Source organism: Branchiostoma floridae, unplaced genomic scaffold (assembly GCF_000003815.2).
Source record: "Branchiostoma floridae strain S238N-H82 unplaced genomic scaffold, Bfl_VNyyK Sc7u5tJ_1576, whole genome shotgun sequence".
Classification (NCBI taxonomy): domain Eukaryota; kingdom Metazoa; phylum Chordata; class Leptocardii; order Amphioxiformes; family Branchiostomatidae; genus Branchiostoma; species Branchiostoma floridae.
The window spans coordinates 41,245-52,058 of NW_023365771.1; the positions used below are offsets into that span (position 1 = coordinate 41,245).

Sequence of the window (10,814 nt, forward strand, 5' to 3'; positions counted from 1 at the left end):
AATCCAACAAATGTTTTAATTACTAGTAATTTCGCTTGACGTGTCCTCCCCTCGCCTTACTGACCTCTTTGGTATTTAGGGGTTAACATGCATTGGCATAATACCGGTAGTAAGACTTATACCGGTAGATTAAAAATACTGGAACTTAAAGAGATCTACACATGCAACAATAGTTATTTCTGAGCTGTGCACACTTCAGACATCTAGGTGTCCAATACACCATTTACAAAGCATCGATAACAATGCATTCGAAGACAACAAGGCCAAAAGTTTTCAGTATACTTTTTTTTTAATTTCGGGGTAGGCAGCTCGTCGTGGGACGAACACACTGTCACATTCATTGCCAAATTTATATAGATCATAATTACACATGCTCACGGCACAAGACGAACATGATTCAACAACAATCTTGAATTTCTGTTGGTGACCTACAACTCATGTAAAAGTGTGAAGAACCGTTGCATAATAGCCCGGATCTACGACTGAATGGGCAAAATTGAACGTACGCAGCCATTTTCCCGCCATTTTTATAGCTACGCTAGCAGTGAAGTGTTACGTCATAGCGGTTGTGACGGACAGAAGTTAAATGAAAATTCTTGACAGTATACGTCCGTTTTCTCATGACATTTTGTATGCTCATGCAGGTTTATGTTTTATGCATTTACTGACAGAAAAGGAAGGAACATCAGAGGATGTATAAATGTACATAGCGGCAGTTAATTGTGCCGTGTTTCTTCCTACCGGTATTTTGTACCCCCTCCCAACCACGCGCCCGTTCGCCGTGTAATTCCGCGGCGTGTTACAATTACAATATTACGCTTTTAGCAGGACAAGAGTGGCAGAAAAGTTACACATAAGAAGTGGCAAGGGTAACCTATAACAGCAACATGTAACTGGAGAAAATGATGCGTTGACAATTTGTCAAATCAGTATGGCTAGAGAAATCGTCGTAAACGTACCGGTATTATGACAATAGATGTTAAAGGTCAGCTAATTTTTAGCATTTTTCAACCATTAAAAGAATTGCTTAAAGTTATTGAAAGCATACTAACTTTATATGTGCAAGAAGTATTAGAGCTTATGTAGATAAAACAGCAGAATGAGATTGTACATTTGTCCTTCTTATAATTAATTGTGATATATTTCCCAGCTACATATAATGTTGCGCTGATAATGATACTTAATGTGGTAAAGTTTGGACCGTCATATTGTTTTTCAGGGTTTGGATGCAGGCATAATTGGGGAGATCCTGGGTTACATCTACTCGGGAACCCTCCATGTGTCCCTGGACAAAGTGCAGCCCCTGTACCAGGCAGCCGACCTCCTCCAACTGGACTATGTGAGAAACACCTGCAGCAGGTACATGGTGAAAAACATCAGAGTGGAGCGCTCCACCTGTGTGGACCTCTACAAGTTTGCTGATGTCTACTCTCAGGATATTGTGCGGAGTCGTTGTCAGCAGTGGATCGTTAGGCACTTTACTGAGGTCAGTCTTTACATGTATAAAGGATTAGGCAAATGTCCCAAATAGCAGACTTATATTGTACACATGATGTACACATGCACACTGGGATGGAGATATCTACAAAACAGATATTTTATCTAAGTTTCACATTTAAGCCCCAGTACAGGATAGCAACAACAGATGATAAACCGGATAGTGTGTGTGTGTGTGTGATTGAAAGGAAATCCTTGTTGTTGTTTTTTCATTCTTCCTCTTCATCATCATGTTCTTCTCCAAATGATGGGAAAAAAAAAATTCCACGACTAGAGCTTGGAATAGCTTTAAGTCTGAATAATTCATTTCAAAAAGATCCAGCTTTTTCAATGTCTCTTAATTATAAGGTTCATTGAAAATTCATTATACAATGATGATCCGTCCATTAATTGAAAATTGTGATATTGCTTTGTAAATGGTCTTCTCAGTTAAGACTCTAATATACTCAAGAGTACTAGTAAGTGTTTGTGGCACGAGTTTGTATTAGGCAATGAGATTTAAAAAAAATGATTGTGTGTTAGCCAAGGTTGGATGGGACACCCTTTTTCAACTGACAGAAAGGAAAAGCATTAAAAGTGGTCTTGGACTACAGTCTTAACAAGACATATTTCACTACATATCTGCAATTATGATCTGCACAACCTTTGCAGTAATAAATCTGTCACGTACAACCTTCGTATTTGTTTGAAAATAAAAAGTACAAAAATCATTCCTGGAATGAACAACCCCTGATTTCCAAGCTTCTCCTAGAGTCCTACTGTCAACTTAGAAAATGAATTGGACTCATTATTCAATAGACTAACAAAATACCTCCATTTCTCTCATAGCAAAAGGCACCCCATGGTCCATCTCACTTTAGGAACAAAATCAAACTTACTTGACTGCAAGTTAGGATTAAGGACCACAGCTTTGAACAACACAACCATGCAAAGGGCCAAAAGAATGAAATTTGAAACCTCAAAAATATCAAAATGTGTTTAGGTCACTTTGTATGAAACAAGTCAATTTTTTGTCCAAGTCAAGTCAAAGTCCCTGCTTTTATTTTTTTAAGGGGTGTGTGTGCAGTTTGCAACGGGTACAAGCCAGTTTTTTGCCTTGTCTCTCAGCCATCCTAACATTGATTGGTTGACAAATGCATTCAGAATTGGACTTTCCCACACAGGCCGATGTGGTTATGCGGACCACATAATTCCCAATTCCACTGTCCCTGACTTCAGATGCCTCGATAGCTGGCAGTTAATTCTGTGTTTTATTCTGATTAGGCATGGCATGAATACAATATAACATGAGATATATTCTGTACTAGTATCACCCCCAGTCCAAGTCCTACCTGTCAAATCACCCTCTGGCCGCACATTCTTGCAATACCTTGGTACAAGTACCTCTACTCTGAACCTCCATAGGTTGCCTTCAGTGAGGAGTTCTATAGCCTGAGTGTGCATCAGCTGACTGACATCATCAGCCACGATGAGCTGGATGTGAAAGAGGAGACAACAGTGTGGGAGGCTGTGGTGAGATGGGTGCAGCAAAGCAGGGAGGACAGGTGGGTGTCCGTGTTTTAGAGGTGCATCTTGTGGTTTTCACATGAAATAAACATTATATTCACACGTTGACGTTTTACCAAGATTTATCCATTCCTACCCTGTACCCAACAGACTGCACCACCTACCCAGCATCCTCCCTCACATCCGCTTCAACCTGCTGACCTCAGACGACACAGCAGCCATCTTGGATCACCCCCTGGTAAGGGAGGATGTTGGGAGTTCTGAGGTCATCAGGAATGTGGTACAGAAAGGGAACCCTGACCTGAAGCCGAGGCATGGGATGTTCATGGAAATGGCTATTCTGTCCAATAATGAGTAAGTAATACAGTCAAACCTGCCCAAGACGACCACCCGGGGGACCGGACAAAAACGGTCGATTTGGACAGGTGGTCGCTGAGAAGAGTATTGACTCAAAACATGCCCTATGCAAAGTGTAACGGTTTCCGTTGTGTTTAATGGTAAATAGCAAGCACACTGCACGCACGCAAAGAAGCGAGGTATTTAATGTCAAATACAACACGCACACTTTAAATTGTAAATTTAACCCCAGCTTTTATACGATACGGTATAATATTTGTACACTAACGTTTTAGACAGTAAGGGAACTTTGATGCTGTCAGTTACCATACAAGCCTTTATGCGTCGCTGTGTTCTTGATCGCCGTATTTGAAATAACTACAGTGCACCTTTCGAATTCTATGCCCGGTATGTCCCAATAGCGTACTTACCCAAGGGTGAATGTACAGTACAGTTGGACAAAAGCACTCACACAGATCTTTCTTTAAAAGGTATGAGCTACACGGATCTTTCTTAGAAATTTCCTCCCATATTACAGTAGACTGCCCCATTGACCCACCCATTGACCGCCGCAATCTTTATTCTAAACATAACATCATAATGGCAGTCAAAATCCGACGCAAACTGGTCGATTTCGGCACAAAATCGCGCTAGTTATCATCAAAAATCGATGAAAACCTCAATTTTGAAAATGATGCGGTCGTTAAGGGGCCCAATTTGGGCCGGTCGCGGTCGCGTTGGCCAGGTGGTCGTTGAGAAAAGGTCGCTTAATGCTTACGTCAATAGGAAAAAAAATCGGGACCGAGAAAAAGCGGTCGAAATGGCCAGGTGGTCGCTGAGAAGAGGTGGTCGCTCGGGCAGGTTTGACTGTACTTCTATTTCATTGAACTTTCTTGGTTGTAAACAATCCTGGTATAATGCCATTCCTGATTTTGTGGTCTTACAATGCATATTCATGAAAGTACTGCACCTTCAACATNCCTGGTTGTGTGTAAGTGTGCTTTTAGCTGGTATTGTGAATTTACCATAGTGTTATAATAGCTGCCATTAATGTATCTTTTCTAAGAAAAGATGTTCCTAAATTCAAAATCTAGTACAATATCTATCCTATTATAAAGGCTTTGCTAAAAATCATGAAAAATACTGCACTGCTCTGTACTCTAGGTGTGCATATTAATGTTTGCAACCGTAAGAAGTGATCATTTTGCGTCCTTTAAGATATGGCAGGTACATCCGTGCTACCGGGCAATGGCGACCATGCACATAATATTCCTTATCAGGCAGCGTGACCTTCAAGTCTGTCCAGGCATCAGAAAGCCTGTCATACACATATACGTGATCCTCTTCTTCATCGTCATCATTAGTACAGGTTAACCATATGTGCAGCTGGTTATCCAGTACGAAAAGACTGGGTCTAACATTGATATCAAAATTTTCTGGGTTCGACCAGCTTTGCAATTTCTGCCAGTGGTCTGACTCCGTATCATAAACCATAGTCTGACTGAAGTCAACATCTGTACAGAAAATCATTGTCCCTATGGCAACGGCTGTGCAAACACTAAAAATGAGCGAAGGTGGGGTCCGCATGCTCCACTTGTCTTGGCTCGGGTCGTAGCGATGCACTTCATCACTTTCTATGAAATAGAGGTGTGAACCACATGACAAAGTTGCAACGTAGTATAAAGTTCGATCGAATTGCAGCTGTGAACACTCCTGCCACTGTTTTGTGTGCTGGTTGTACATTCTCATCTGAAGTAAAGCTAATGGTCCCTCGTCTTGTAATATAAGGTAATACAATGTCCGATCAACTTCAAAAAGCATTTCTTCACAACACTTCAAATAACATTCCGGGTACTTAGATATTGAGGACATACTTTCATGTTCCCACACATTCTTTGCATGGTCGTATTTAAAAAGGGACACCTGGTCCTCATTCTCTAATTCTTTAGTTTCCAGGATACAAATGTCATTATCACTGGTGACTGTCATAGCTGAGACATCAGGGAGGTCTTCTGGCTTGTAACTGCAGCTGATGTACTTCCCTTCCCGAGGGTTCATGAAGAGGAGCTCATTGGGACTGAAGAGGGATAAAAAAACAACAACTGTAATGTGTATTACAAGACCAAAAAATGACAAAAGGATTGTTCATGACTTACCAAGTCAAATGAATAATAGTATACTGACCCCCGGTACAGCAGAGCCATTTCTGTAGTCATCCCAAGCCTCGGCTTCAGATTGGAGTTCACTTTCTGTACCACATTCGTGATGACCTCAGAACTCCCAGGATCCCTGACCAGGGGATGTTCCAAGATGGCTGCCGTTTTGTCTGAGGTCAGCAGGTTGAAGCGGATGTGAGGGAGGATGCTGGGTAGGTGGTGCAGTCTGTGGGGTACACGGTAGGATGGTATCAGCTGACTTTTTGATGACACAGAGACTACTCAATCAAACGTTTGTTTCGTTTTTTTTTTATTTACTTATTTCACTTCATGTTATAACCACAACATTCACCTATAGATCACTGACACCCACCTGTCCTCCTTGCTGTGCTGTACCCATCTCACCACAGCCTCCCACACTGTTGTCTCCTCTTTAACATCCAGCTCATCGTGGCTGATGATCTCAGTCAGTTGATTCACACTCAGGCTGCAGAACTCCTCTCTGGAGGCAACCTGTGGAGGTGGAGCGTACATGTATAAGTACAGAGTACATGTACAAGTACAAAGGTACTTACGAACAGTTTTAATCCTGTTCTGCCATGTATATGTAGGGGGGGACACTATTTTGCAAAAATGCAGTTTTTAATTAAATACGCCCCTAGAAATATGGAGACGGTCCATCTGAATATGAAAATGCAAAAATTTTGAAAATATTTGATTGCTAACCCCCCTGTACATGCCCCCTGAAGTTTTTAAGTCGACAATGTACTAAACTAGTATAACGCTATACTACCAAACATGCTTAATGTCTTAGAAATTGTACTTTGGCATCCTTGGCAGAATATTTGACTTCAGGAGAGATCATTGTGGATATCTGAACCTCCAAATGTATTTCCCATGCAATTATGGACTATTCCAAATCACCCCCATGGCAAAAATGGACTGATCCAAACTCAAAATTGGACAAAACGGGCTACAGGTATATCATAGTATAGTCTGTATTCATTTCTACCAATTTTTACACTCAATCGCACAGGGGCAGTTAGCCTTGTAGGATTTTAAAACGCCAGTGGTACTGAAATACTCTGCAAAACAGATTTCTTTGTAGCGAAATGGAGTATCACAAGTTTTCACATACTGAATCAGGTCCGGGTTCAGGTCCGGACCTCTGGACCTGAACCACACCTGCATGAACCTGAATTTTCTGTACCGTTTACCCACTCCTATCAGGCACCCCTGTAGTTACATGTAACTTATGTTTTATCCTATCAAGAAATAAATACGTATGCATGTAGGTGCACAGGGGGAAAGTTGTGTTCCAACTGAAAAATTTCAGGTTGCCCACTGTGCTACCTGGATTTAAGATTACGACTTACGTTGCGCCAACCAAAATGCATTTTCAAGTGTGCAAGTGGGTATTTCACTGTTGCTGGAGGTAAGGGATGCAGCCTTCAGGTTTATCTCTTAGGAGATGTTCCAACAGACAAGGAAATAAGAAGTCTGTAGTGCCATTGTCCAAGTGGTAACCACAATTACCAATCTGAAGTGGTACAGAAAAAGAGAAGAGAACCTGGATCGTTTAGACAGTACAGTAGAGAAGTCAGGAAAGGAGGCAGGATACCAGAGATTCTGATAGCTTGGAAGAGAAATGAGGAGGAGCTTAAGAAGCAAGGACTCAATGGGAAAGAGATTGCATACATTGCTGTTGATTGGAAGAGAGACAAATACCTACTACAAACCCTGAAAACCCAACATGGATCTTTCACATCAACAGCAGAAGTTGATATATTGTAAGTGTAAAGCTCAGCCAAACTCAAGAACACAGCCCTGTCACTACCGATAACCACGAAAACTCCATCTGCGGTCAACCTAAAATTGTACTTGAACAATGTTACACCCCATTGACATCATCAATGAGTATAAATTTGACTATGGTTCTTTTGATTCTGTTGTAAATAGATGTACCAATAGAACACTGTTGAAATTCAGCATCACAGGCATCTTGCTTACAATGACAGATATCAGGGCTCGAAATACTACCTGCTTATGCAGGGTAGTGCAGGTAAGATTGGAGCTGTGCAGGTATTTCTGATGTCTACCTGCACCTAACCTGCACTGGTCCAAGTACTGGGTACAGGTTAGTGCAGCTAAAATTGGAGCTGTGTAGGTATTTCTGATGTCTACCTGCACCTAACCTGCACTGGTCCATGTACTGGGTACAGGTTAGTGCAGGTAAAATTGGAGCTGTGCAGGTTAGTGCAGGTAAAATTGGAGCTGTGCAGGGTAGTGCAGGTAAAATTGGAGCTGTGCAGGTATTTCTGGTGTCTACCTGCACCTAACCTGCACTGGTCCATGTAATTGGTATATACAGGTTAGTGCAGGTAAAATTGGAGCTGTGTAGGTATTTCTGGTGTCTACCTGCACCTAACCTGCACTGGTCCATGTAATGGGTATATACAGGTTAGTGCAGGTAAAATTGGAGCTGTGCAGGTTAGTGCAGGTAAAATTGGAGCTGTGCAGGGTAGTGCAGGTAAAATTGGAGCTGTGCAGGTATTTCTGGTGTCTACCTGCACCTAACCTGCACTGGTCCGTGTAATGGGTATATACAGGTTAGTGCAGGTAAAATTGGAGCTGTGCAGGTTAGTGCAGGTAAGATTGGAGCTGTGCAGGTATTTTTGATGTCTAACCTGAACCAAACTTGCCCTGGTCCCAAATACTAGGTTTTTATACATAAACGTTATATGATGTAGGTATACGTGGATTGTTATTAGCTGCATTGAATGTTACCACTACCATCTATATTAAGTAATATTCTGTAGAAAAGAAAAAATAGCAATGGTTCCTGAACAATTTTAGTATGAACTATACTTCCAAAATTCAGAGTGGTACAGGTAAAATTTGTCTGCTGCAGGCTACTCTTAATGTTACCTGCACCAGTGCAGGTACGCAGAAAAAGTATTTCAAGCCTTGGATATAGTATGTACATGTACAAGAGAGCCTAGTAGTAGAGAGAACAGTCAACGGTTGCTTTCTTGTCCATACTTGACGACACATATACAAAAACACTGGTTTTAAGCTTGGTAAAAAAACTGTGTTTTTGTAACCTTGAAACAATGTTTCTTTTTGAAGTTGCCCAATTCCTTGGCATGAGTTTCTTAAAATCTTACCACTATTCTTGTGAAGCTAAAGACACTCTGTAGTTGATTTGGGTACTCTTTGTTATTCTCAGCACTTGTCGAATTACTGCCCTACCGTGATTTCCCTGTTTTTGGCCAAAGAATTGAAATTCGCCCCAATACTTGCTGCCTTGTTGCCATGGCAACCAAGAATATTAAGCCAAAACCTGATAGAAAGGTATCTTGGAGTGTAATGTATCATTTAATTACACAAAATGTGCAAAAAGAACTGAAGTAATGCAGTCAGTGCTTGCAGACCTTAGCAACGTCACACAAGTACATGGCGAGGGGGTATCCAAACTTCAGGGGGTATGTACAGGGGGGTTAGAGTTTTACAATTGCCTAATTTTTGTGATTTCTGTGTTTATATAGATCATCTCCATATTTTAGAATGCGTATTTCAAAAAGTTTGTACTAATGTCCCCCCCTAATAGTATATGACAGCTACATGAAGCTACATGTATGTGTCACAGTAGAGATCACGATCCAGTAGCATCCGCGATTCTACTGGATCGTGATCTCTACTGTGACATACATTTTTCAAGCTTAAGGAAAGCTGAGAGAAAGGAAAGTGGGTACAGTCAAACCTGCCCGAGCGACCACCTCCTCTCAGCGACCACCTGGCCATTTCGACCGCTTTTTCTCAGTCCCAAATTTTTTTCCCATTGACGTAAGCATTAAGCGACCTTTTCTCAACGACCACCTGGCCAACGCGACCGCGACCGCCCCAAATTTGGACCCATAACGACCGCATCATTTTCAAAATTGAGGTTTTCATCGATTTTTTATGATAACTAGCGCGATTTTGTGCCGAAATCGGCCAGTTTGCGGCGGATTTTGACTGCCATTACGATGTTATGTTTAGAATACAGATGGCGGCGGTCAATGGGGCTGTCTACTGTAATATGGGAGGAAATTTCGTTGTAAGAAAATCCGAATTTAGTTGTTACAGAAGTTTTTTTTAGATCTATATCATCATAAGGTGAACGAATGCTGAAACGTATAGACTTTCTATAGCCTCATACTTTTTCAAGAAATATCTTTGTAAGCTCATACCTTTTTAAGAAAGATCTGAGTGAGTGCTTTTGTTCGTGTGTAAGTACGCTATCGGGACGTACCGGGCATCGAATTTGAAAGGTGCACCGTAGTTATTTCAGATGCGGCGATCAAGAACACAGCGACGCATGGCTTGTATGGTAACAGACAGCATCAAAGTTCCCTTACTGTCTAAAACGTTAGTGTACAAATATTGAGCTTTAGAACACTGTATTGAATAAAAGCTCGATAAAAGCTTGGGGTTAAATTTACAGTTTACAGTGTGTGTGTTGTATTTGACTTTAAAGACCTCGCTTCTTTGCGTGTGTGCAGTGTGCTTGTTATCTGCCATAAACACAACGGAAACCATTTATACTTTGCATCGGGTATGTTTTGAGTTGATACTCTTCTCAGCGACCACCTGTCCAAATCGACCGTTTTTTTCCGGTCCCACGGGTGGTCGACTTGGGCAGGTTTGACTGTATAAGCAAATAAAAGAAATAGAAAGCAAAACGCTCTGTATAGGAAGTGTAAGGCGTAACACACCAGCTCTGTTGGCATGTACTGTGGCAGCATCTGTTATATCATACTTAACTCATCACCTTGGCACACAAGATTAAATGATTTCAAAGCATTTTTCGAAATGTCATACTTGTGCTGCATCTATCTTCCCCAAAATATTACTACCTCACTGCAGGCTTCATTTCCTATGATGTCACAAATTAATGTACAGTAGGTATCTAATCTAAATTGCAAATTCAATTCTGTCACCCATTATAAAGACTAACCTCAGTAAAGTGTCTGGCGATCCACTGCTGACATTGCTTCTGGACAATGTCAACAGAGAAGACATCAGCAAAGTCGTACAGGTTTACACAGGTGGCCACGGAGCACTCCACGTTCATGGCCATGTAGCTGCTGCAGGTGTCTGTCACATAGTCCAGTTGGAGGAGGTCAGCTGCCTGGTACAGGGGCTGCACTTTGTCCAGGGACACATGGAGGGTTCCTGAGTAGATGTAACTCAGGATCTCCTCAAACATGCCTGCATCCAAACCCTGCAAGAGAATAAACGTTTACCACAGAGGGTAATACCCGTATCATTATCAGG

At 41.6% G+C, this 10,814-nt stretch overlaps 1 protein-coding gene across 1 annotated transcript; it reads right to left on the reverse strand.

Annotated features, from left to right (window-relative positions):
- Positions 1-4,325: 4,325 nt before the first annotated feature.
- LOC118408345 (kelch-like protein 21) lies at positions 4,326-5,911 on the reverse strand. Its single transcript, XM_035809039.1, has 3 exons — positions 5,869-5,911; positions 5,524-5,721; positions 4,326-5,416 (listed from the first exon to the last, which is right to left on the reverse strand). Exons 2-3 carry the CDS (start codon positions 5,553-5,555, stop codon positions 4,513-4,515), a joined length of 936 nt encoding a protein of 311 aa, XP_035664932.1. The 5' UTR covers positions 5,556-5,721; positions 5,869-5,911; the 3' UTR covers positions 4,326-4,512.
- Between the last annotated feature and the right edge of the window lie 4,903 nt (positions 5,912-10,814).

Bases quoted from the DNA above. Each gene is read 5' to 3' on its own strand.
- LOC118408345 (XM_035809039.1), bottom strand. From the start codon at position 5,555: ATGACTACAGAAATGGCTCTGCTGTACCGGGG. The intron at 5,417-5,523 runs GTCAGTATACTA...ATCCCTCTTCAG, and splicing joins ATGGCTCTGCTGTACCGGGG to TCCCAATGAGCTCCTCTTCA.